Genomic DNA, 27,538 nt, shown 5'->3' with positions numbered 1-27,538 from the left:
TTTCCCATTTTACACTGCTGGTGGCTCCACATTCTCACCTGCACTTAAGTCACTCTCCATTTTAACCATTCAGGTGTATGTAGAGGGATTCCGAAGTGGCTTCAGTTTGCATTTGCATTATTATCAGTGGGATTAAGCACATTTTTGTATCTTACTTTTATGTGTTTAGTGGACAGTTAGATATCTTATTTGTGAAGTGCTTCTTAAAATCACTTGCCCATTTTTTTTACTATGTTATCTCTCTTTTTTAACTCTTTTTTTTTTTTTTGTAGTAAAACACATTTACCGTCTTAACCATTTTTAAGTGTACGGTTCAGTACTATTAAGTACATTCACATTGAGCAACTGTTCCCACCATCCATCTCCTGAACTTTTTCATCTTGCAAAACTGAAACTCTGTCTCCATTAATCAACAACTCCCCATTCCCCCTCCCCAGCCTCTGGCAACTACCTTCTGTCTCTTTGAATCCGACTGTGTAAGTACTTCATATGAGTGGAATCATATTTGTCTTTTTGCCACTGGCTGATTTCACTTAGCATAATGTTCTCAGAGTTCATCCACATGGTAGCATGTATCACAATTTCCTTTTTAAAGGTTTAATAGTATTCTGCTGTATGTATATACCACATTTTGTTTATCCATTCTCCAATCAATGGACACTTTGGTTGTTTCTGTGTGGACTTTTGGCTGTTGTAAATAATAGCTGTGAAATTGTGTGAGAAAATATCTCTTAGAGGCCCTGCTTTCAGTTTTTTGGGGATATATTCAGAAGTGGAATTTCTGGGTCATATGATAATTCTATTTTTAATTTTTTGAGGAGCCTCCATACTGTTTTCCACAGCAGCTCTACCATTTTACATTCCCATCAAGGAATTCTCTTCCCAACAAATGTTTTAATTTTCCCATGTCCTCACCACACTTTTTTTTTCTTTAATAGTAACCACTGAAATGGGTATGAAGTGGTGTAGTGTGTCTTTTTTGTACTGATTTATAGTTCTTTGGCTATTCTAGATGTGAGTCCTTTGTCATTTATATGTCTTGCACATATGTCCTCCCACTCTGTGCCTTTTCTTTCTCTTTCTTTAATGCTATCTTTTGATAAATGGAAGTTCTTAATTTTAATATAGTCCAGTTTGTTAATTTTTTCTTTATAGTTAGGGATGTGTGGTGTGTATGTGTGTGTGTTTATGGAATGTTTCGTCATCCCAAGGTCAGGAAGAGAGTCTCCTGTATTTTTTCAAGAGTATTATTATTGTTATTATTATTATTATTTTTAATTTATTTTGAGAGGGAGAGAGACTATGCACATGTGTGCACAGGAGTAGGAGAGGGGTAGAGAGAGAGGGAAAGAGAGAATCCCAAGTAGGCTCTGCGCCTTCAGCACAGAGCCCTATGTGGGACTTGAACTCACAAACTGTGGGATCGTGACCTGAGCCAAAATTGAGAGTCAGATGCTTAACTACTGAGCCACCCAGGCACCCCCCTACATGTTAACCTCTTATCATGGCTGGTCATTTTCCCTTTACACGTGTACTACATACATATATAATTTTTTCTTGAACTTGAAAGTGTAAATTGTAGAGATAATGCTTCTTTACTGCTGGATATTTCAGTGTGCATTTCCCAAAAAACAAGGATATTCTCTCTTGTAACCAGAGCATAGTTACTAGATCTGGAAGTGAACATTGATAAAATGCTAGTATCTCATCTATAGACTTTAATTAAATTTCACCAATTGTGCCAATGTCCATTTTAGCAAAAAAGACGAACATTTTTTTCTGGTCCAGCTTTCAGTCTAGGACAGTGAATTACAGTTAGTTGTCATGCTCTCCAAATTCTTCTTAAATCTAGAATAGTTCCTCAGTTTTTGTCTTTTATGACCTTGACATTGCAGAAGAATGTAGGCCAGTTTATTTGGTAGACTATCTTCCAAATTTAGGTTTCTCATGTCTCTTTGTGATTAGGTTGAGGATATGCACTTTTGGCAGAAGTCCTACAGAAGCCACATGTCCTTGGCATAGCATTTCCAGAAGTACATGCTGTCAGTCTGTTCCATTCCTGGTGATATTAACTTAATTTGATTAGGGTGGTGTCTGGTTTTTTCCACTATCAGGTTACCATGTTTCCTTTTGTTAATTAATAAAGTATCTTATCAAAAACACTTGGGAGATTTTATAAATACCCTCTTTGTCATCAAACTTTCACACCCTAACTAGCAATTTTTGGTAATTCTTTCCAGAATCTGTTATTAGTATGATTTTTGCCAAGTGGTAGTTTTTTAATTCCATCATTCTTTCTACATTTAGTAGTTGCATATTAGTGTGGAATAATGGACTGTTTATTCAGTGGGCTGTCAATGGATAGCATGATTTATTTTGATGCTCAGATTGTCCCCTTCAAGCTGGCTCCTATGTTCTTTTGACATGTTCCTGTTCTTTTTTGAACAGCCTCTTAATTTCTGACGTAAGTTTTCTTTTTTTTTTTCTTCAATATATGAAGTTTATTTTCAGATTGGTTTCCATACAACACCCAGTGCTCATTCCAAAATGTGCCCTCCTCAATACCCATCACCCACCCTCGCCTCCTTCCCACCCCCCATTAACCCTCAGTTTGTTCTCAGTTTTTAAGAGTCTCTTATGCTTTGGCTCTCTTCCACTCTAACCCCCCTTTTTTTTTCCTTCCCCTCCCCCATGGGTTTCTGTTAAGTTCCTCAGGATCCACATAAGAGTGAAACCATATGGTATCTGTCTTTCTCTGTATGGCTTATTTCACTTAGCATCACACTCTCCAGTTCCATCCATGTTGCTACAAAGGGCCATATTTCATTCTTTCTCATTGCCACGTAGTACTCCATTGTGTATATAAACCACAATTTCTTTATCCATTCATCAGCTGATGGACATTTAGACTCTTTCCGTAATTTGGCTATTGTTGAGAGTGTTGCTATAAACATTGGGGTACAAGTGCCCCTATGCATCAGTACTCCTGTATCCCTTGGGTAAATTCCTAGCGGTGCTATTGCTGGGTCATAGGGTAGGTCTATTTTTAATTTTTTGAGGAACCTCCACATTGTTTTCCAGAGTGGCTGCACCAATTTGCATTCCCACCAACAGTGCAAGAGGGTTCCCGTTTCTCCACATCCTCGCCAGCATCTATAGTCTCCTGATTTGTTCATTTTGGCCACTCTGACTGGCGTGAGGTGATATCTGAGTGTAGTTTTGATTTGTATTTCCCTGATGAGGAACAACGTTGAGCATCTTTTCATGTGCCTGTTTGCCATCCGGATGTCTTCTTTAGAGAAGTGTCTATTCATGTTTTCTGCCCATTTCTTCACTGGGTTATTTGTTTTTCGGGTGTGGAGTTTGGTGAGCTCTTTATAGATTTTGGATACTAGCCCTTTGTCCGATATGTCATTTGCAAATATCTTTTCCCATTCCGTTGGTTGCCTTCTGGTTTTGTTGATTGTTTCCTTTGCTGTGCAGAAGCTTTTTATCGTCATAAGGTCCCAGTAGTTCATTTTTGCTTTTAATTCCCTTGCCTTTGGGGATGTGTCAAGTAAGAAATTGCTACGGCTGAGGTCAGAGAGGTCTTTTCCTGCTTTCTTCTCTAGGGTTTTGATGGTTTCCTGTCTCACATTCAGGTCCTTTATCCATTTTGAGTTTATTTTTGTGAATGGTGTGAGAAACTGGTCTAGTTTCAATCTTCTGCATGTTGCTGTCCAGTTCTCCCAGCACCATTTGTTAAAGAGACTGTCTTTTTTCCATTGGATGTTCTTTCCTGCTTTGTCAAAGATTAGTTGGCCTTACGTTTGTGGGTCAAGTTCTGGGGTTTCTATTCTATTCCATTGGTCTATGTGTCTGTTTTTGTGCCAATACCATGCTCTCTTGATGATGACAGCTTTGTAGTAGAGGCTAAAGTCTGGGATTGTGATGCCTCCTGTTTTGGTCTTCTTCTTCAAAATTACTTTGGCTATTCGGGGCCTTTTGTGGTTCCATATGAATTTTAGGATTGCTTGTTCTAGTTTCGAGAAGAATGCTGGTGCAATTTTGATTGGGATTGCATTGAATGTGTAGATAGCTTTGGGTAGTATTGACATTTTGACAATATTTATTCTTCCAATCCATGAGCACGGAATGTTTTTCCATTTCTTTATATCTTCTTCAATTTCCTTCATAAGCTTTCTATAGTTTTCAGCATACAGATCTTTTACATCTTTGGTTAGATTTATTCCTGGGTATTTTATGCTTCTTGGTGCAGTTGTGAATGGGATCAGTTTCTTTATTTGTCTTTCTGTTGCTTCATTATTAGTGTATAAGAATGCAACTGATTTCTGTACATTGATTTTGTATCCTGCAACTTTGCTAAATTCATGTATCAGTTCTAGCAGACTTCTGGTGGAGTCTATCGGATTTTCCATGTATAATATCATGTCATCTGCAAAAGTGAAAGCTTAACTTCATCTTTGCCAATTTTGATGCCTTTGATTTCCTTTTGTTGTCTGATTGCTGATGCTAGAACTTCCAGCACTATGTTAAACAACAGCGGTGAGAGTGGACATCCCTGACATGATAAGTTTTCTATTTCTCCAGCCCCAGCCCTATAGTCAGTCAGCCTTTTCTCCAAAGAGAACTTGTTCCTTTTAGTAGAGGATAGAACTTAAAGCCTTTGGAAACGAGGTGTGCTCTTGCTTTTGAGTGTATGGTTTTTAAGCCTGCTTAGTAGACAAGAGAGGAAACATACACACACACACACATCTGTCTCAATTTTCATATCTGTTTCTCTCCATATATTGAAAACCTATGAGGGGCGCCTGGATGGCTCAGTTGGGTGGCCAAATTCATCTCAGGTCATGATCTCGTGGTCCATGGGTTTCAGTCCCGACTCAGGTAATGTGCTGACAACTCAGAGCCTGGAGCCTACTTCTGCTTCTGTGTCTCCCTCTCTGCCCCTCCCCTGCTCTCTCTCTCTTTTTTTTTTCTCTCTCTCTCAAAAATAAACATTAAAAAAAAAAAAAGCCTATGAGTTCACACTGTTACTTCCAAATCCAGTTGACATACATACAGTGTTTAGAGTAGCCTTTTCACTTTATGTAATCATAATCCCAATCTCTTGACAGTGAGAGACCTGGTTTTCATTATCTATATTTACTTATTTTCTAAATCCTAGAATATACAGCCAATAGTTAGAGAATTGCTCACCCATGCCACTGCCAAAAACAAATCTACTAGCTAGAGTTCAAAATGTATACTTTTTAGTGGTTAGCTTGAGAGTTTGAGGATTTATGGTCAAAATACTGTTTTCAGAAGATATTTGGATTCTTCCCCTGCCCCCTACCCCGTGTGACTATGTCATTTATTTGAAATGCAGTTTAGTCTATTTGTTCCTATTGTGTTCCATTTTAGGGGAAACCTTAAACCCTTGTTTATTTAATTTTAATTTACTGCCAGCATGTGAAACACTACCACAGTTCAGTTCTACATGTCAGAACTAGGACAAGATGTGAAAAGTGTCCCTCTCCTCCCCGATTCCTTCTTACTCTGTCCCCACCTGTCCCTAGGAGGTTAAGAGTCTGGTTGGGTTTTTGTTTTTATCCTTCCTGTGTTCCTTTTGCACAAATGATCAGATACATGTATATTTATTTTTTTATTTCCCCTTTGTTACCCAAAAGTTGCCATAATTAGATCTACTTCTGCCCATTTTCTTTTTTTCACCTAATATATTCTAGAAATCTCTTTATACCAATTCATGGCAGCCTTTCTCATTCTGTTTAATGTGTCTTTGTATGGATATACTACAGTTTTTTCAGCTAGTGTCCTATGTATGGACATTCAAAGTGTTTCCAGTATTTTGCAGTTAAAAACAATGCTGCATTGACTAACCTTATGTGTATGTATTTTTGTATTATTGGAGGTATGTCTTCAGGTGAAATTCCTAGAGGTGGGATTGCTGGGCACAAGGTAAATGCATATGTAGTTCTGTTAGACATTGCTGGGTTCCTTTCATAAGGCCACATCCAGCTGTGTTCTCACCAGCAACCTATGAGTGTGCCTGTTTCCCCACATCCTTCCCAAAGGAACGTGGCATAACTCTTCATTTTTGCCAGTCTCTTAGGTGAGATGTGGTGTCTTAATGTTGTTTAATTTACATTTCTCCTATTGTGAGTTAGACTGGTTATATCTTTTGTATTGTGTATGTATTCATTATATGTGATAGTTCATTTTGGTCACCTTTCCATGTGTCTTTTACCCCTTTATTGCTAAGAGTTCTTTTTGTATTAAGGATATTAGCTGTTTATTTGTGAGGTATTGCAGATATACTCTCCCCGTTTCTCATTTTTTAAAATTTTGCTTACGATGATATTTGTGTATCATGCACAGGATTAAATTTTTTTTAAGATTTTAACTTTTATAGACTTAGGTTTATCAATTCTTTGTTTTATCATTCAGGATTTTGAATCATAGAAAACCTTGGGACTTATTTCTGATATGGTGTGAAATAGGGCTTACTCATTTTTGTAGGGGTTTTTTTGTGTGCGTGTGAATATACTGTTAACCTAGTACTATTTATTGAAAAACCCATTTTTTTTCCTGTACGCTTTCTTTGGTCATAAAACAGGTATCTGTATAAGCAGTTTCTTTTGGGATTCTTTTGTGTTCCACTGGTTTATTCATGTGCCATTACTCTACTATCATAGTTAATGTGATAACTGCAGAATTTTTGACTTGGTTCTCTGAGGTATGTTGAACTCCGCCATTAACCAAAGACAAATAGTAAACAGAAGTGTGTTGATTAAGCCACTTTTCACATGACTGTGTAGGGTTGTCTTCAGATGTAATTTTTATGAAAGAAAACATATTTAACTTATGGAGAAAGAAAAAATACCTCAAAGATAATTTAACTTTTATTAACAGAATATAAAAGGTGATTTGAAAACATAAGAGTGTGTTGAGTTTATATACTGACTAATGGATGAGGGGCAAATTGACAGGAAGGAAGTAGAACTTAATTTGCAGATTTTTTTTGTATCATAGTTGATCAATTTCATAAACAGGAACTAGTTTTAAAGAATATGAGCAATCCTTTATGATTAATGCAATATCCTCCTTCCTTCTTACATAACCAGATTTTTCATAATGTGACAACTCTAAATTACCAAAGCTTAATTAGCTTAATTCATTTAAATTAAAACATTAATCCTTTTCTACCTCTTTTTTAGTGAGACTGACCTACCTAATGGTATTATATTGTAACTTTTATAATTGAATGATGAGAACAGAATCTACTCCACTAACATTTAGAACAGGAAGAGACTTTAGAGATTAATAATTTATGAGCCATTTTGATTTATTGAAATGAATTTATTATGATTATCTAAGAGTAAGCTTGGCTCCAGATAGACAATAATATTAAATTGGCTGGTTAACTTGTGCTTTCACCTTCATGGGACAAAACTTTTGGTTCTTTTATTAAAAAGTAGTTTTTCATAGGTGCTGGTGAGGATGTGGAGAAACGGGAACCCTCTTGCACTGTTGGTGGGAATGCAAATTGGTGCAGCCGCTCTAGAAAACAATGTGGAGGTTCCTCAAAAAATTAAAAATAGAACTACTCTATGACCCAGCAATAGCACTACTAGGAATTTACCCAAGGGATACAGGAGTGCTGATGCATAGGGGCACACGTACCCCAATGTTTATAGCAGCGCTTTCAACAATAACCAGATTATGGAAAGAGCCTAAATGTCCACCAACTGATGAATGGATAAAGAAGATGTGGTTTATATACACAATGGAATGCTACTTGGCAATGAGAAAGAATGAAATCTGGCCACTTGTAGCAACGTGGATGGAACTGGAAGGTATTGTGCTAAGTGAAGTAAGTCAGTCAGAGAAAGATATCATATGTTTTCACTCATATGTGGATCTTGAGAAACTTAACAGAAGACCATGGGGGAAGGGGAGGGGAGAAAATTACTTATGAACAGAGAGGGAAGGAGGCAAACCACAAGAGACTCTTAAATACAGAGAACAAACTGAGGGTGGATGTGGGGGGTGGGTGAGAGGAGAAAATGGGTGATGGGCACTGAAGAGGGCACTTGATGGGATGAGCACTGTGTGTTGTATGTAAGCTGATTTGACAATAAATTATATTTTAAAAAAGGTAGTTTTTTCTCTTTTCACAGATTTTTAACTCCTCTATGTTCTTTCTAGAAATAAAATTTTTTTTATTCTTTTTTTTAAGTAATAATTTTATACCCAATCTCATTATCCAGAGTGCTTATTTTGTTTTTTTTAATTGAAGTATAGTTTATGTCTGTTTTCTTTTTACTTTATTTTATTTTATTTTTAGTTTTATTTTTTAAAATTTACATCCAAATTAGTTAGCATATAGTGCAGCAATGATTTCAGGAGTATATTCTTTAATGCCCCTTACCCATTTAGCCCATCCCCCCTCCCACAATCCCTCCAGTAACCCTCTGTTGTTCTCCATATTTAAGAGTCCTTTATGTTGTGTTCCCCTCCCTGTTTTTATATTATTTTTATTTCCCTTCCCTTATGTTCATTTGTTTTGTCTCTTAAAGTCCTCGTGAGTGAAGTCATATGATATTTGTCTTTCTGACTAATTTCGCTTAGCATAATACCCTCTAGTTCCATCCACATAGTTGTAATTGGCAAGATTTCATTCTTTTTGATTGCCGACTAATACTCCATTGTATATATATACACCACATCTTCTTTAAAAAAAAAATTTTTTTTAATGTTTATTTATTTTTGAGAGAGACAGAGACAGAATGCGAGTGGGTTAGGGGCAGAGAGAGAGGGAGACACAGAAGCAGAAGCAGGCTCCAGGCTCTGAGCACAGAGCCCGACGCGGGGCTCGAACTCACAAGCTGTGAGATCATGACCTGAGCCGAAGTTGGACACTCAACCGACTGAGCCACCCAGGTGCCCCTATACCACATTTTCTTTATTCATCCATTGATGGACATTTGGGCCCTTTCCATACTTTGGCTATTGTTGATAGTGCTGCTGTAAACATTGGGGTGCATATGTCCCTTCAAAACAGCATACCTGTGTCCCTTGGATACTTAGTAGTGCAATTGCTGGGTCATAGGGTAGTTCTATTTTTAATTTTTTGAGGAACCTCCATACTGTTTTCCAGAGTGGCTGCACCAGCTTGCATTCCAACCAACAATGCAAAAGAGATCTTCTTTCTCTGCATCCTCGCCAACATCTGTTGTTGCCTGAGTTGTTAATGTTAACCATTCTGACAGGTGTAAGGTGGTACCTCATTGTGGTTTTGATTTGAATTTCCCTGATGATGAGTGATGTTGAGCTTTTTTCATGTGTCGGTTGGCCACCTGGATGTCTTCCTTGGAGAAGTGTCTATTCATGTCTTTTGCCCATTTCTTCACTGGATTATCTGTTTTTTGGGTGTTGAGTTTGATAAGTTCTTTATAGATTTTGGATACTAACCCTTTATCTGATATGTCGTTTGCAAATATCTTCTCCTATTCTTTCGGTTGCCTTTTAGTTTTGCTGATTGTTTCCTTTGCTGTGCAGAAGGTTTTTATTTTGATGAGGTCCCAGTACATTTTTGCTTTTGTTTCCCTTGCCTCTGGGGACATGTTGAGTTAGAAGTTGCTGCGGCCACCTGTTTTCTTTGTAAAAAGCTCGTATTTTTTTCAGTCGTCTTTATAAAATATAAATAAATTAATACAAAGGGTCTTCCTCAAGTAGTATGATCATTTAGACTGACTAACCCTCACTCTAACCATAAACTCTCTAGTTTTTTATTTATATGTTACCTCGGCTTTAAAAAAACTTTCAATTTTGGCTTAAATTAGACTACTAAAAAATTAGATCAGATAAGAAAACTAAATTTCCAAATAATGGCTCCATCACTTTACATCCATTATTTACTATAAAGCAATGAATATTATATCGGATTCTCAGTGGTTTTTCTCTCTAGAAATTGCAGGATGGCATTTTCTTTGGTATTACAGAACTTTACTGGGAGCCCATGTGATAGTGCTCAGATGATCCCTGTTCGTAAGTCACGTCCTATCTGAAAGTAATAAAGAGTATGTCTTCACTTTTTCCACTCCCCCACTGACTGTGGCACATGTGGGCACACAGTCGGCTTCCATAAAGTTTTTGATTATATATATAATTTTTAAATTAAATTAAATTTTATTTTATTTTATTTTTATTTGAGAGAGCATGCCACTTAGGGAGAGGGGCAGAGGGAGAGAGAGAGAGAGAAAGAGAGAGAATCTCAAGCAGGGTCCATGCTTAGCATGGAGCCCGACACAGGGCTCAAATTCCTTACCCCCAGGATCGCAACCTGAGCTGTTATCAAGGGTTGACACTCAACTGACTGAGTCACCCACGCACCCCATATTTTTGTATTTTTATTTTTATTAAAAAAACTTTTTTTAAGTTTATTTTTTAGAGAGAGAGAGACAGAACGTGAGCGGGAGAGGGGAAGAGAGAAGTGGGAGACACAGAATCTGAAGCAGGCTGCAGGCTCTGAGCTGTCAGCATAGAACCTGATGTGGGGCTTGAACTCATGAACTGTGAGATCGTGACCTGAGCCAAAGTCAGATGCTTAACCAACTGAGCCACCCAGGCGCCCCAGAGTTTCGCATTTTTAAAAGAAATGTGTGATTGTTTATAAACCAGTAAAGTACTCTCTGCAGCGCAGTATGATGCATTGGTAACTGTCAGAAAGTCTTTGTGAGGCTCTTGAATTTAATATAAGAGCCAAGAACTTTGCTTTAGTCTCAAAATGTTATTTACTCTTGCTTCATCTAGTCAATTTGTTTTTCTTTTCTGTTACTTCTAGACCAAGAGCAATGATGACCTCTTAGCTGGAATGGCTGGAGGGGTGACAGTGACTAATGGTGTTAAAGGAAAGAAAAGCACCTGCCCTTCTGCTGCATCTTCAGCATCGGTCCCTGCCATGACCACCGTGGAGAATAAATCCAAGATCAGCACAGGTATAGGTGGCATTCAGAATAAGAGTTAAAGTGCTTTTTTGTTTGAAGCAAGAGTGCAGTGGTATTTAAGGGGTTCCACTAATTAGAAAATGTCAGACATGTATTTGTATTTCAACCCCATGTACTCATCACCCTTATCAACTGATGGCCAGTCTGAATTCCTTGACATCCACCTCCCCTCCTCGTTGTTTTGAAGCAAATTCCAGGTGTCATTTAATTTCTTCCACAAATATATAATTATCTTTGAAAGATAAGGATTCTTCTAAAAAGAAAATCACAATGCCATTATCAGTACTTAAAATAATTAATAATCATTCTTCAAATCATAAATATAGAGAAATACTCAAATTTACAACTTTAAAAAAAATTTTTTTTAACATTTATTTATTTTCAAGAGACAGAGACAGAGTATGAGTGGGGGAGGGGCAGAGAGAGAGAGGGAGACACAGAATCCGAAGCAGGCTCCAGGCTCTGAACTGTCAGCACAGAGCCCGACACAGGGCTTGAACTCACTAACCATGAAATGACCTGAGCTGAAGTCAGATACTTAACCGACTGAGCCACCCAGGCGCCCCTCTTAAGTTTTCTTTCTTAAATCTATTTTTATCTTATAATTTAATTTTTGTAAAAACTGTTTGTTTGACCTATACTTTCCTGTGATCTGTATTTTGATGTCACATCCCTTTGATGTCCTTGGCCATGTTCCTTTGTTTGTTTACTGTTAATGCGATTGGATCTAGAGTCTTGATGGGATAGATTCAGGTTCATTTTTTACCCCCAAGACTCCTTCAAACATGGTAGTTGTCCATCCACTAGTAGGCATATCATTTTTGGTTGTCTGTCTTTCCATGATATAGGCAGCCTTTGATGATCAATGCCTGTATCCATTCATTCCTGTTCTATCATTCTTTCTTTATTCATTAGTAGCAATTTGGCTTTAGATTTGATAGAGTCCATAAGTTAACTCGTCCTGTAGTCCAAGGAGTAATGCTATCATTTTTTACTTTTTACACTTACAGAAAAACTTTAAGTCTTCCAATGAACACAAGACCATATGTTTGTAATACAGCTGATGAAAGCCTGTTAGTAAAGATTATAACAGACCTTCTTTATCATCCTTATTTAGGCTCTTAGCCCTTTTTGTATGTATTAGACTTTTTTCTAGCTCAGGTTTACCTGCTGTCCTCTCTCTTGCTTTGACCTTCTGTGGTTTTTTTCCTTCCATCCCAGATCACACCCTCCTGCTAATTATAATAGTCATGTGTATGATCACGAGGAGGAAACATGGAAGTCATTATATTAGGCATCATTCCATTTTATGCTCACTATAGCCCTATGAGGTAGAGGCTATTATTATCCTCATTTTAGAGTTGTGAGAGCTATGCTTAAAGCTCAAGTATCTTGGCCTAAGGCCTTGCATTTGTTTGCTCAGAAAATATTTATTGGGTACTCGCTTTGTACCGGGCCACAAAGCTGGTAGTGGAGCAATGGCTGCACCTTAGGTCTTTTATTTTCAAGCCTGAGGTCATCACCACATTTAACACTCCAGCTTGTGTGGTAAGAAGGAAATTAAGTACTCTAATACCATCTATATATCTTCCTGTTTCCAGCTTTTAGAATTTACTGGGAGAGATCCCTTGGATTTGGGCCTTGGTTCCCTACTGACCTTCCCTCACAAGGCTGAATTCAGTTATCACCTCCCTGGATCCATTGCCCCTACTGGTGGCAGCTTTATACATCTGTATTAGTTTGCTAGGGCACTCGTAACAAAATACACAGCCTGGGTGACTCAAACACAGACATTTAGTTTCTCACTAAAACTGGTTGAAGTTGAAGCCTGAGATCAAAGTTGTCAGCCAGTTTGGTTTCTTCTGAGGCCTCTCTCCTTGGCTTATAGATGGCTGTTTTCTCCTTGTGTCCTCACATGGTGGTCCCTCTCTGTCTGTATCCCATTCTCCTCTTCTTATAAAGATACCAGTCAGATTGGATTAGGGCCCACCCTAATAACCCTATGTTAACATATGTACCTCTTTAAGTTGATTACTCTTTTTCAAAATACAGTCACATTCTGAGGTACTGGGGGTTATGTCCTCAACATAAGAATTTATAGGACACAATTCAGCCCATAACAACATCCTTACTTCTTCAGTTCATCTACTCTATGTTTATTTACTCCCCATGACTTCTCTAAGACCAGTTCACTTGCCTGTAACTCAGATTTTTCTATCTACTCGCTGGTCACAATAATCTCAGAAGGGGAGCTTTTCTTTTTCATGTTCTGTCTGTCTCTTCCTTTCTTGTTTCTTTACCTCTCCTTTCCTTTTGGGGCATTGTCAATCCCTTCCCTCATTACTGGCTCCTTTCCTTTTTGGCTTTCAGGCATGTCCAGATCTTTTCTTTCTTACCCCAGATTTTGGTGTGGTTTGCAATTGTTTCTTCTCATCTTGTTTCTTCTACCCTAAATCTGTTACAGATGTATTATCCCTTCTGTGTTCTTACAGAGATCCAGATCTCACTCCCCAAATGTAGGCCCTCCTTTTTTTTCTTTTACTATTCTGCCTGTCCACATTCCTCCTTTAACTGCTCTTCTTCCTTATATGTTTCACTTAGCCTCTAGATTAGTTTTCATAAAAATACTCTTTTCTGTGTGTCTTCCCTGCTCCAGAACACTTATTGAACATTTACTATTGTGACTCACTAAATTTTCCCTGATGTTCAGGGCCCTGTAGAAACTTCCCCTACTGTTCCCATTAATTGTGTGACCTTACTTTTCCTTTCTGTGTGTCCTGTTCACTTCTGCTTCCTTGTTCTGTCCTGTGGCCTCCCCTGCTCTACACCAAACCCCTGACAGAATCAGTGGCTGTCTACCTATATCACATAGACCTTTTGCTCTCTCTTACCCCTGAAGCCTGGTGCCTGCCATGTAAAGAACTAGCAGGTTTTTACAAAATACTGATTAGGTGTAGATCTTATTTTTCTTTGCTTTTTTATTTATTTATTAAAAATTTTTTTTTAAATGTTTATTTTTGAGAGACAGACAGAGACAGAGTGTGAACAAGGGAGGAGCAGAGAGAGAGAGGAAGACACAGAATCCAAAGCAGTCTCCAGGCTCTGAGCCGTCAGCACAGAGCCCGACACAGGGCTCAAACTCATGAACTGTGAGATCACAACCTAAGCCGAAGCTGGACACTCAACCGCCTGAGCCACCCAGGCACCCCAGCTTGCTTGCTTGCTTTCTTTCTTTCTTTCTTTCTTTATCTATTTATTTATTTTTGAGAGAGAGAAAGAGAGAAAGTGAGCGGGGGAGGGGCAGAGAGAGGGAGACAGAATCCCAAACAGACTGTGTGCTGTCAGCACAGAGCCCAGTGTGGGGCTTCAACCCATGAACTGTGAGATGACCTGAGCTGAAACCAAGAGTCGTTTGCTTATTAACCAACTGAGCCACCCAGGTTTCCCTGTTTTCTAACATTTAAAGAGGCAGCATAGTATACTACTTAAGTTGTGGATTCTGGAGCCAGACTCCCTGCCTGCATTTGAATCCTTGCTCATCCACTTATTACATGTGGGATGTTGGCAAATTACTTAACATCTCTGTGTTTCTTCATGATAATAATAATGAGGCTTATATAAATTAATGTATGTGAAGTGTTCATCTGTGTATGTGTAAAATAAGCACTAAGTACATGTTAGCTATATTATAATTAATGTTATTGGTACTATTTATATGTCATTCTGTGATGTGAAAAACTTTTTGCACTTACTTTGATCATACTTTTTTTGTTTATTACAGGTATCTTAGATTTTTGGTTTGTCCAGAGGCTGCTTTTCCCTTCTTGCTCATCCTTCTTTACCATCTGCTTCTATAGTTAGTTTGCTACCTGACTGGCTAATCCTAGAGTCTGCTTCATCTAGCTTGCCCTAGAGTATTATGCCCCTGGCCACTTGTTTAAAGTTCATGGTTTAGGATTCAAGTTAATGGGTAACTTTTTTTATGTTAATAGCTTTATTGAGATATAATTCTCATTTTATAAAATCCACCCACTTAAAGCATACAATACAATGTATAACTTCTTTTTCATGGATAATTAAAAAAATAAATGATTTGGTTTTGAGGAAACTGAATTTTACAGTGATTAGAATCTAAGGCAGGATTAATGTCGGTCAAAATCAATGTGTAGGCCTCTAGGTTTCATCTCATTAGACCTAGGGAATAACCTCTGTGCCTTTTGTTGCTAATATCTTTGCCTTACATTCTTTGTTATAAACATTTAGGCACAAGTTCTTCAACCAAGCGGAGCACTTCTATAGGTAATAAAGAATCCAGTTCTACTCGAGAAAGATTACGCGAACGTACCCGACTAAACCAGAGCAAAAAACTACCCTCTGCGGGTCAAGGAGCCAATGATGTGGCATTGGCCAAGCGTTCCCGCAGTCGCACCACAACAGAATGTGATGTTCGCATGAGCAAGTCTAAGTCGGACAATCAGATCAGTGACAAAGCTGCTTTGGAAGCCAAAGTGAAAGAGCTGCTCACGTTGGCAAAAACAAAGGATGTGGAAATCTTACATTTGAGAAATGAGCTCCGAGACATGCGGGCCCAGCTGGGCATTAATGAAGATCATTCAGAGGGTGATGAAAAGTCTGAGGAGAAGGAAGCCGTCATTGCTCACCAGCCAACCGATGTTGAGTCCACCTTGTTGCAGTTGCAGGAACAGAATACTGCCATCCGCGAAGAACTGAACCAGCTAAAAAATGAGAACAGAATGTTAAAGGACAGGTTGAATGCCCTGGGCTTTTCCCTAGAGCAGAGGCTAGATAATTCTGAAAAGCTATTTGGTTATCAGTCCCTGAGCCCAGAAATCACCCCTGGCAATCAGAGTGATGGAGGAGGGACCCTGACCTCTTCGGTGGAAGGCTCTGCCCCTGGGTCTGTGGAGGATCTCTTGAGTCAGGACGAGAACACCCTCATGGACCATCAGCACAGCAACTCAATGGACAATCTAGACAGTGAGTGCAGTGAGGTGTACCAGCCCCTCACATCGAGTGACGACGCCCTAGATGCGCCATCGTCCTCAGAGTCCGAAGGCATTCCAAGCATAGAGCGCTCCCGGAAGGGGAGCAGCGGCAACGCGAGTGAAGTGTCCGTCGCTTGCTTGACAGAAAGGATACACCAGATGGAAGAGAACCAACACAGCACGAGTGAGGAACTTCAGGCAACTCTGCAAGAGCTGGCTGATTTGCAGCAGATAACCCAAGAACTGAATAGTGAAAATGAAAGGCTTGGAGAAGAGAAGGTTATTCTTATGGAGTCTTTATGTCAGCAGAGTGATAAGTTGGAACACTTTAGCCGACAGATTGAATATTTCCGCTCCCTTCTGGATGAGCATCACATTTCTTATGTCATAGATGAAGATGTAAAAAGCGGACGCTATATGGAATTGGAGCAACGTTACATGGATCTAGCTGAGAATGCCCGTTTTGAACGAGAGCAGCTTCTTGGTGTCCAGCAGCATTTAAGCAATACTTTGAAGATGGCAGAACAAGACAACAAGGAAGCTCAAGAAATGATAGGGGCACTCAAAGAACGCAATCACCATATGGAGCGCATCATTGAGTCTGAACAGAAGGGTAAAGCAGCCTTGGCAGCCACGCTAGAGGAGTACAAAGCCACAGTGGCCAGTGATCAGATAGAGATGAATCGTCTGAAGGCCCAGCTGGAGAATGAGAAGCAGAAGGTGGCAGAGCTGTATTCCATCCATAACTCTGGAGACAAATCTGATATTCAAGATCTCCTGGAGAGCGTCAGGCTGGACAAAGAAAAAGCAGAGACTTTGGCTAGTAGTCTGCAGGAAGATCTGGCTCACACCCGAAATGATGCCAATCGTTTGCAGGACACCATTGCAAAGGTACCGTTTAAGTAGACAGAATGTTCTGCATCAGCATTATGCAGCTGCAGTACACACCATGCTTACCAAAAGCCGGTATCATTTCTGTGATATGTCATTCACTTTTTGTAGGCTGATTTTGTTTTAAACCTTGAGGATGGTTTTCCTTTATTGGGATACAGTAAAACATATTCTTGAAAAAATGTCACTTTCACTGCCTGTGAGAGGATGGGACTGTAATTATAACAGAATTTGTCCCTAGGCTAGGTACGCCCAGGGGCACATAGAGGACTATGTCTTGTTGCTGACAAGGAAGGACCTTAGAGATCATTGGTCCAGCCCCCTTGTTTTATACGTAGCATAATAGCAAGGACTTATGCAGAACTACAGCCTGGGGTTGCTGGCATTCTGGCCAGGGGTCTGTGCCCCATGTCATTGCTGATGCAGTGTTTATTTGCATGAGTTACCCAATTATTCTATCTTCCATTTTATTTCCTGTTTTAGGGCACTGGTTTTTAAAGAAACACTAGTATATCTTTGGCCAAAATTTAAATAATTTAGATTGTAATTTTTTAGTGATGATGTTTAGAGATACAAGTTAGGGTATGTATTATTTGTTGGAACATATATGTTGGAAGGCACTTTGAGCTAATACTTTTGCAATAACAGTATTTGAGAATTTGTTTCCATATTTAATTTGGTAATGAAACTGTCACAAATCAGACATCTTTGGGGGGGGTGGGATGGGAGAGGGATATTAATTATTAATCAAATACATGTCTTTGGTCCATACTTTGGAGAAGGGAAATTTTTTTAAATTTCCTCATAAATAATCTAGTTAAGTTCAGTGATAATGTCAATATAATTTGTCAGTGATATAGCAACAAATTATGTTTAAGCATATTATAGAGTGCTTTTTCATAGATTCATACAGTTACTACAGAGCTAGTTTTAGCTCATACCTCGGAACTCATGCTTTGCTTCCTTTGAAACAGTGTGTACATCCATTGTAGAATTTATCTTAGAGCAGCTCCTACTTTTCTAATGTGCACCATCATTCTATACAGGTAGAAGATGAATACCGAGCCTTCCAAGAAGAAGCTAAGAAACAAATAGAAGATTTGAATATGACATTAGAGAAACTAAGATCAGAGCTGGAAGAAAAAGACACAGAGAGGAGTGACATGAAAGAAACGATCTTTGAACTTGAAGATGAAGTAGAACAACACCGAGCTGTGAAACTTCATGACAACCTCATTATTTCCGATTTAGAGAGTAAGTGATGGGGGAGCTTTTCATTCCTTTTGTTGTACCCATGTTAACGAGCGGGGACAGTTTGCATTCAGTAACAAAATGAAAACTGGTCGCTGTCACTGCTGAAGTGGACAGGCACAGTAGACAGTGGCCTGCAGAAATACGCATGTGGCAAAGTGTATTTCACACATTAGCCAATAGTCTTTGGACTGCTATGTTTTGTTCATAAGGAAGAACTGTTAAGAGGAAGCATTGCTTCAAAACTGTGCTTGGTTACAGAAAATCATTTAAGGAAAAACTGATTGTTATTTTATTTTTTTAGATCTTAAGAAAAGCCATTTATTTTTCTAATGATTGCAGGTATACTGAGACAAAAATCAGTCATCCTTTATAATCTTATGTCTAAAGCACAGGTTTTTCTTTATTTGTCTGGTTTTCCTCCCAACCGTGGAGATTTTATGATCTGGTAGGATTGAAACTCCTATTTTAAATTGCTTTAAGTTTTTTGAAATTATTTTACAATTATTTCACTTACAAAAAAATCGCAAAACTAGTACAGAGCATTTCTGTGTTGATAGTTTGATGAGGAGCAAAAATTTGGTTGATCTTAAAATGTCTTCCCACAGACTATTTATTATGTTGCAAGTGAGGAAGAAGAAACAACCAGAAATTATTCAGTGGAAAAATTGGGCAACACTTTGACCTCACTGGTGATCCTGTAAATAAATGACAGAGGCACAGAGAATCAGACTCACCATCAGCTGGGCCATATTCTGGCTGAAGCATAACTGTAATGAATCATAAAGAAACATTAAATAGGGGCACCTGGGTGGCTCAGTCGGTTAAGTGTCTGACTCTTGATTTTGGCTCAGGTCATGATCTCACAGTTCATGGGTTTGAGCCCTATGTCAGGTTCCATACTTGATAGTGTGGAGCCTGCTTGGGATTCTCTGTCTCCTTCTCTCTCTCTGCCCCTCCTCTGAGCATGCTCCCTCTCTCTCTCTTCTCAAAATAAATAAATAAACGTAAAAAAAAAAAAAGAAACTTTAAATAGACAAAAAATGAATGTTTTACTAAAAACACAAGAATGTGTGGCACTGTATTCCTCAGAACTGCCAGTGTCATAAAAGACAAAGACTATGGAAAAGTTCTAGATTAAAGGGGTCTGAGGAGACATGAATTAAATGCAATACCTGTGCCTAGACTCTGTCTAACGCTGTAGGGAAAATGCTATAACAGGTGTTCTGACAGAACTGGAACTTTAAAAAACTAGATAGGACAAAAGTGGATTATAGATAAACATATGTAACCATATCAATTTATAAAGTTGATAACGTCCCTATTCTTACGAATCACACACTGAATATCTAGAGGTAAAGGACCATGATGTATATCCTTAAAGGATTCAGGGAAAACATCAGGGATAGATAAAGACAGATAGACAGGGATAGAAGATGGCAAATGATGAAAAAGATGGGTAAACAGTTAACATAATCAAATCTGTGTAAAGTGGTCATATGGGTGCTTTTTGTACTGGTTTTTGCACCTTTTTGTGAATTTGAAATTATTTCCAAATAATACATCTTAAAAATTCTTAGTGTTCTTCATCCAGATTCCTCAAATGTTAACAAATTTTAAGTTGTAGTACACTTTAATGATAGCCAGGTGGGGACAAGGAGAATGTGAATAACCTTTTTGGATACATTGGTTAAAGCTTTTCAGCCTTGTGATTCATGATACCGATCCTTTGAGCTCTGTGTTATTCCTTGACAGAGGATCAGTAGGCAAATACAGCGTTGGGCCAGATCCCATGTGCTGTGGGCGCAGAGGCAAGGAGGTTTGAGCTAGTTCCAGGAGAGAGTGGGTCATTTGCAGGAGTCCTAAACATGTCTTTTGCCAGTTCTGAACTCTGGCTAGTTGGCTCGGCATCTGTGGACTGACCCCAAGGTTATTCGGAACATTTTGAGTCATTTGGCTACTGAAGTAGCTGACTGTGGGACTCTTTTCTTGGAGACAGTTACAGTCCTACAGATAAAACTTTCTCATCTGAAATTGTGAAAAACTTTGGAGAGTTTAACATTTGTATCTAGTCTGTATTTCAGTGTCTCTGAACGGAGAGGATTTATGTAACTGTATTTCCTAAATGTAAGAAGTTCTAAAGTTTTTCAGGTTAACTTGGAAGTTGAGTGTATTTTCCATGTAGTACTGATGACAACCTTTTCCCTTGCAGGCCTTTTGATTTGAACACAGAAAGAGTGACACCTTGTGGTAATTGGGTTAATGGCTAGAAAAATGTTAGCTGATAAGGATTCCTGGAATGAAAAATGATTGACAAAATAAAAATTATATAAACTTTATGTGGATTTTTATTATGAAGTGGCTGAAAATCCTGAATAACTTTTTTTTAGCCTGGTATCTTCTCCCCCCAATTTTTTTAAAATGAAAATTTCAAATATACATAAATACTGCAAACATGGTAGAGATAGCACCCACTGCCTAGATTTGACAGTCATTAATGTTTTATAATATTCTCCTTCCATGTGTGTATCTGTATATGTGTGTGTTTGAGTAGTAAGTTGTAGTAAGTTGTAGACTCCATGAGACACTTAATATTTTGGTGTCATGCAACTCCTGTTTTCCTTATAATCATATCTACTAAATTTGGCATAATTCCTTAGTATCCATCTAATAGCTCACATTCAGATTTTCTCACCTGTCCTCAAAATGACTTTCAACAGTTTTCTTAGGAACCATGATCCTGTATTCTGATAGGAGTTAATTTATTTCTTAGTGAATTCTAGCACTTGGTATTGATGCTAAGTCATCACTTGGTATAGGGCACTTGATAACAAGGAATGCTGTTAATTGAGAAATTGAGATTTTCTTTTTAAGATTTTGTTTTTAATCTCTACACTCAAATGAGGCTTGAATTTACAACCCCTAGATCAAGAGTCGTATGCCCCACCAACTGAGCCAGCCCAGGTCCCTGAGAAATTGAGCTTTTCATTTGTGGAATATTTTAGCAACCATTACCATACTCAGTTTTAGAACTTTTTCATCACCCTAAAAAGAAACTGTACCCATTAGTAGTCACATCGACCCCCAAATGATCCTGACTTTGGAATTAGTGGCGAGGATTTTAAAGCAGCTGTTGTAACTGCACTCAGGGTGTTGAGGAAAATCTGCCAGTAATGAATGAACAAATTGCAAATCTCAGGAGAGAAATAAAAACTGTTTAAAAAGAACCTAATATGTATTATAGAACTGAGAAATTTAACAGCTAATTTAAAAAGTTTACTAAATCATTAAAATAGTTTTTAAGTTTATTTATTTTGAGAGACACAGAGACAGCGCAAGTAGAGAAGGAGAGAGGGAGGGAGAGAGAATCCCAAGCAGGCTCTGTGCTGCCAGCGTAGAGCCCAACACAAGTCTCGAACTCACGAAGTCATGACTTGTGCCAGATCATGACCTGAGTCATGTGTGTCAGATCATGACCTGAGCTGAAACCAAGAGTCAGATGCCTAACTTACTGAACCATCTAGGCAGCCCACTAAATCATTTAAACAGCAAATTAAAAACATAAAAGAGCCAGTGAACTTGAAGATCAGTCAGTAGTCACTATCCAATCTGCAGGACAGAGAAAAAAAAAGATTGAAAAAAAGGAGTACAGCATCAGTGAGTATGGGACAGTATCATAGGGCATAACATGTAGTTGGAGTCCCAGATGGCTTTCCAGATAACATCAGTGCCATACTGATTAGATTTGGCCTGCAGTACCTTTTAGTACTATTTGGATTTAGCATCCAGATTAGAAAGATCTGATATAAAATTCACTCAGTAAATAAATACTGTTAAGACTTCTGATGCAAGATGATGGCCTGAGGCCACACATATACTTCCTCTCCCTCCCAAAATCCTAGTAACATGGTCCTGCCATGTAATACAAAAATTACAATGAATCTGTGGGTGCCTGGGTGGCTCAGTCGGTTGAGCATCTGACTTCAGCTCAGGTCATGATCTCGCGGTTCTCAAGTTCAAGCCCTGTGTCAGGCTCTGTGCTGCCAGCTCGGAGCCTGGAGCCTGCTTCAGATTCTGTTTCTCTTTGTCCCTCCCCTGCTTGTGTCTGTCTCTCTCTCTTTCTCAATAATAAAAACATTTTTTAAAAAGTAAAAAAAGTTTACAATGAAACTAAACCAAAGATAGAAAATAGGTGAGGGGTCTCATCAGTAGATCAACAATTTTGACTAACTTCTGGAATATATAAAGCAGATAGAATTGGAGTTATGGAGAAATCAAACAGAACAGAAAAAAAAAAAAACAACAAACCTACAGTCCAGGAGAACACTGAAACTCTGAGTATTGATGTTCCTAGCCAAACTTTGGGGGTGGGGTACTAAAACCTCTTCCTCAGGGGTCATAGGGTCTGGGACGAGCAGCAATTTCAGGCTGTGGTATAAAAGATTGTCAGCATTTGTACCACCCTCTCCATTGTAGAGTGCTGGCTGTGGTGTTTGCCCCAGGCTCAAATTTATTTATTTATTTATTTATTTATTTATTTATTTATTTATTTATTTATTTATTACGAGAGAGAGCTTGAGTTGGGAAGGGCAAAGGGAGAGAGAATCTTAAGCAGGCTCCACGCTTAGCACGGAGCCTGACGCATGGCTCGATCCCACAACCCTGGAATCATGACCTGAGCCGAAGTCATGTTTCACATGCTCAACTGATTGAGCCACCTAGGCGCTCCTCGAATTCTTTTTCTAAATAAGGTGGGGAACATGGTGCCAGGGGCTCCTGCCATAACTTCGGTATCAGAAAGAGAAGTAAAGCCCTGCCTGAAGTAACAGCAGGCTGCCATGTTGTCTTGAAATGAAGACCACACATAGGGAGAGGCAGTTTGGCCCAGCAGTGAAATGGGGACACACACACACACACACACACACACACACACACACACACACCCCTGTTTCCTTGGTTGAAGCCACCCGCTTCTGCCTCCCGAAGAGGGCCCCCTGTAGGCATATATCATCAGTGGAGCCTTAATCCAGTCATTGTGTTGAGGGGAGAGGCCTGCAGTTAGAACAGTGACTTCTACAATTATTGAGAGACGTGTGGAAGTCACTGATATTAATTATCCTTGTCCTTTGTAAGAAAGGCCAACCAGGACTTACTGGACATTTAGTTTCTTAAAAGAGAAACAGCAGAAAGAAGCAACTCAACTGAGCCTGAATAAATTAAGTTAATGACTTCACTGCTAGTCCAGCAAACCAAAGCTGAGTGGTGTTGAGGGTAGTGGCATGAACGAGATCTCAGGTATGGCTCAAGTGATGTGCCCATCAGTTACAGTGACTTTTTTGACCACTTTGTATTTGTGTAGTAATGCTTGCTGTGTGCTTGCATTTATGTATAGCTCCTTTCCTGCCCTCTGTATTTCCTGAGATTGGGGGCTAGGGCCTGACATCTAGCAACACAGGTTTTGCGCTTTTACATGGAACACTATTGACTATGGTGAGTAAACATGGCTTGAGATTAGAGAAGTAGCAGAAGGAAATGGAGGAGAGTTGTATAATTCTTGATGGGAAAGCTTTTTTCAACACTAGTGGGAAGCCATAAAGGAAAGTTTCCTATTTGACTATGTATTACTGGAATTTTCAGTTCAGCAAAATAAAAGTACCATAAATAAAGGACTTTGAGAGAAATATTTGTAGCACATATAAAATATATAAGGAGAATCTTATATGTATCAATATATATATATTGACATATATCAATGACATTAGGATAATCCATTAGCCAAAAAGAGTGTATGAATAGGTAAGGCAGAAAAGGTGCGAAAAGATGCTTGACTTCACTAATAAACTCTAAAACAAGATGCCAGTTTTCACTTGGCAGGTGTGAAAAGTGAAAAAAGTTGATAGTGTGTAGGAGAGGAGAAAAGGGACCTCTTGTGTATTGTCGGAAGGAGTATAGATTGCTGCAGCCTTTTCAGGGTATTGATCAGAATTTAAAGTACAACAGTACTTTAGCAACAATGTTTAGAAACATTCTTACTAGTTTGCAGATATAAGCTTAGATATGTATGTTGCAGAATTACTGGTTACCACAAAAACTTGGAAGTTGAGATCTAGTTAATAACCTGTGAGCACAGTGCATCCCCACTGGCTGCCGTTTCATCAGTGAGGATAAATTAGACAGGTCTATGTGTACAGCCATAGATGGAATAAAGCAGATAATGGGACAGTAGAATATGAGCTGTGTGTATTATTTCTGTAATTAAAAAACATACAAGTTTTAAATACAGCATTACATTGAAATGGTGACCAGGCATGATGATTTCCTTAAGAAATACTGATACACTGTATTCTATACAATAAATTTTATAACTTGGTGACTTCTCAAAAAAATTTTCTGCATTCTTGAGCTGGATCCTTCTAACGGATTGACTTGGATCCTGTCAATAGTTCCGAGTTGTCCTTCATTACTTCTTACAGTTCTAGAAATGTGTCTGCAAGAAATATCTGAACAATTGTGTAAAGATACTCATCGTGTTTATGACAAAAATTGTGGAACCATTCTGTTTGTCAGTAGGAGATTACTAAAACATATGTCCAACTGATGGAATACTAACAGCCATCAGATAGTGCTGTAGATCTGAATTGATTGATAGTTGTCCATTATCTATCTACTGCTAAGTAGAAAGGCTTATGAAGAAGTATAATTAGTATTATCTCACTTTTAAGAAAAAAGTTCACGTATGAAGTCTGGAAGGATATATGCCAAATGCAAATAATGAGTAATTTTATTTTTACAACGCTTTTCAGTTTTCCAGACTGTTTATTGTGAGCATGCATTCCCTTTAGAGTCGAAGGGAAAAAGTTGTATCTACTTTTTTGGAGGGAAGGGGTGATAAAAATGAATAAAAAATAAAAAAAAATATAGTAGTAAATGGTTTATTTGAAACTCATCTGTGTCCTCTTTCAAAGCATCAGGAATTGTGGTTTGGGGATAAAGGTGTGGCCTGGTGGCTGGATGTACTGCCTGCCTCTCCCCTCTGCCCCTAAGGCATGGTATTTTAACTGGTATTTTACTCTTGTCATTTCTCTCCCTCTAGTAATTGCCCCTGATGTTAGGTGGAGGTGCTTGATAGGATGTAAGGGTCTGATGGTACTGGGATATCAGTATTCTGAGGAGTTTCATGGATTTGGAGGGCAGGAAAGTTTGCTTGTGAACTTTCGTTATTTTCTACCCCCAGGAGTCACAGGTTGAGCCTGTGCCCATGGTAGTTGCCCAGTAACATCAGCATGCGTGATGGGTATATAACTGGAGCCGGAACGAAGGCCTGGTTGATTGTTCCTTGTTTGTCAGGGGTGAGAGTTCTTGGTGGTGAAAAGATTATGAACCCCATTATTAAATGGGCAGAGCAGTGCCCAGAATTGTTCAGAGCAAAGTTGGTCTAATTACAGTGAGAATAGCAATTTACTTGATTTCTAGAATAAAAATAACATTGTAAAATTGAGTTGTAACTTGTAATTAAAAATGAGATCATAGTAGTACTTCTGTTCTTTGGTAGAATTTAATGTTGCTTTTGAGTTGAAGACAGTAGATGGCAGTGTCCCTCATTGTAGAAGAACTTGGAAGAGGAAGGAAACTGCTTTTACAGGCCCCAGAGTTGAAGACTAACAGTATCCTTTCGTGTAACCATTAATTGGGCCAGATGGCAATTTTGCTAAGATAGTCTTCCAAACAAGAGCATAAGTACACATTCCTCTGTTTCCAAGGAGGAAAAGCCTGTTGTCATTTTTAATACTTTATGTTACAAAGTGAAAATACAGTTGATTCATGAAGTTTAAATCAAATTCCCTAGAGACACTTGTAGTGTACTTCATTCTGCCTAAATATCTCCATTGGCTGCCAGCTTCCTTTCTATTTAAAAGCATTAATAAGACATGACAATAATAAATACATAGTGCTGAGTGTGTAAGAATGTCCTTTTAAGAGTAGTGATTATGTGGCGGGTAAAGAGAGAAGGATAAGAACAAAATAAATGAATGAAATTTGACGTTTCATGATCAGTCTAAGATGGCCAGGTGGCTTCACATGTCACTTGAGAACAAAGACACACCAGATGTTAAATTGAACAGTACTAAGATTTGCTGTCATTTGTCTTGTGTGAATTATATATAAAGATAGGTATATATGTCCTTTGTGACCAGAAGAAAAAGAAAATGGTTTTTAGCAGAGGAGGAGAAATTCACATTTTTTTGTTCGCTTGCCTATTTTAATTATGTTTTGCATTTAAATATAGTGTAAATGAAAAATATAACTCCTAGTGTTTTCAACACTAGAAATATTTCAGTTTCTGTCCTTCTTATCTGTGTCTGATTATATCACCAAGACCTTGAATTTGTCTACATATAGGTAATAGGGAGCTGAGGTCCCATGCTGGTTCCAGAGTTATCCTTGCTTCTGGAGATATGGATCAGGGTATTGGACTCACTCATCGGTGTCCACTTTGCCCTTAACCAAATTGAATAGCCCTTTTGACCCGGTTTCCAGGTTAAATGAGGTCTGAGGCAGCATATACAGAGACAGACTTTTAAAGTTTAATCCTTTTCATTATAAAAACATCCTCTTTTCTGTCCCTAGGAGGGTAAGGACTATATCTTTTTTCCCTTTCCCTTGTATCTTAAGCATCTAGAAAAAAGCCTGGCACAAAGTACGTACTTATGAGGTATTTGTTGAATTGATGTAAATTTTGAACAGTTTTTATTTCAAAGGCCCGAAATTGGTTGAAGAATTTTGTGGCGATGAATGGGAGGGAGTTAACTACTGGCTACCAAAATTGGCCAGTTTTCCCCCCCATGTTTTACTCATTTATTTTTTTTTCCAGCTTTAGAAAATTTATCATCATTACATATTTATAATATTACACATATAATTGTTATAAATATTCTAGGCTTTTATGTTGTTACTGAAGTGAATTCATGTCATTTAAAAATATCTGAACACAAATGTATCAATGCTGAATTAAAGGTATCATGTCACACAGGTTACAACAGAGCAGGTTTCTGATGGAACTGGGAGGGGAAGATAAGCAGTCTAAGAAAAGACATCATCAGCACACCCCTACTTTTGTGTGTTGATTAAAAACTAATAATTTGTGGGGCACCTGGGTGGCTCAGTTGGTTGAATGTCCAACTTTGGCTCCGGTCATGATCTTGTGGGCTTGTGAGTTCAAGCCCCTCATCAGGATTGCTGCTGTCAGCATGGGAACTCACTTCAGATCCTTTGTCCCCCTCTCTTTCTGCTCCTCCCCACTCTCTGTCCCTGCCTGCGCACACACTTACTCTCAAAAATAAATAAACGTTAAAAAAAAAAAGGCTAATAATTTGTTGGCTT

At 38.5% G+C, this 27,538-nt stretch overlaps 1 protein-coding gene across 1 annotated transcript in view; it reads left to right on the top strand.

Annotated features, from left to right (window-relative positions):
- Positions 1-27,538, top strand: part of SPECC1L (sperm antigen with calponin homology and coiled-coil domains 1 like) — a 140,484-nt gene that overhangs the window by 37,641 nt on the left and 75,305 nt on the right. Inside the window, exons 3-5 of the mRNA XM_047088051.1 lie at positions 10,847-11,000; positions 15,273-16,906; positions 17,953-18,160. Of these exons, the coding sequence (XP_046944007.1) occupies positions 10,847-11,000; positions 15,273-16,906; positions 17,953-18,160 (1,996 nt within the window). The remainder of the gene's footprint in view (positions 1-10,846; positions 11,001-15,272; positions 16,907-17,952; positions 18,161-27,538) is intronic.

The sequence above is a fragment of the Lynx rufus genome, unplaced genomic scaffold (assembly GCF_022079265.1).
Source record: "Lynx rufus isolate CCGP_SWC_20201006 ecotype Redwood Valley unplaced genomic scaffold, mLynRuf1.p SCAF_24, whole genome shotgun sequence".
Taxonomy (NCBI): domain Eukaryota; kingdom Metazoa; phylum Chordata; class Mammalia; order Carnivora; family Felidae; genus Lynx; species Lynx rufus.
Note: the sequence above shows the minus strand (reverse complement) of the source record. Positions and strands in the feature narration are given on the sequence as shown.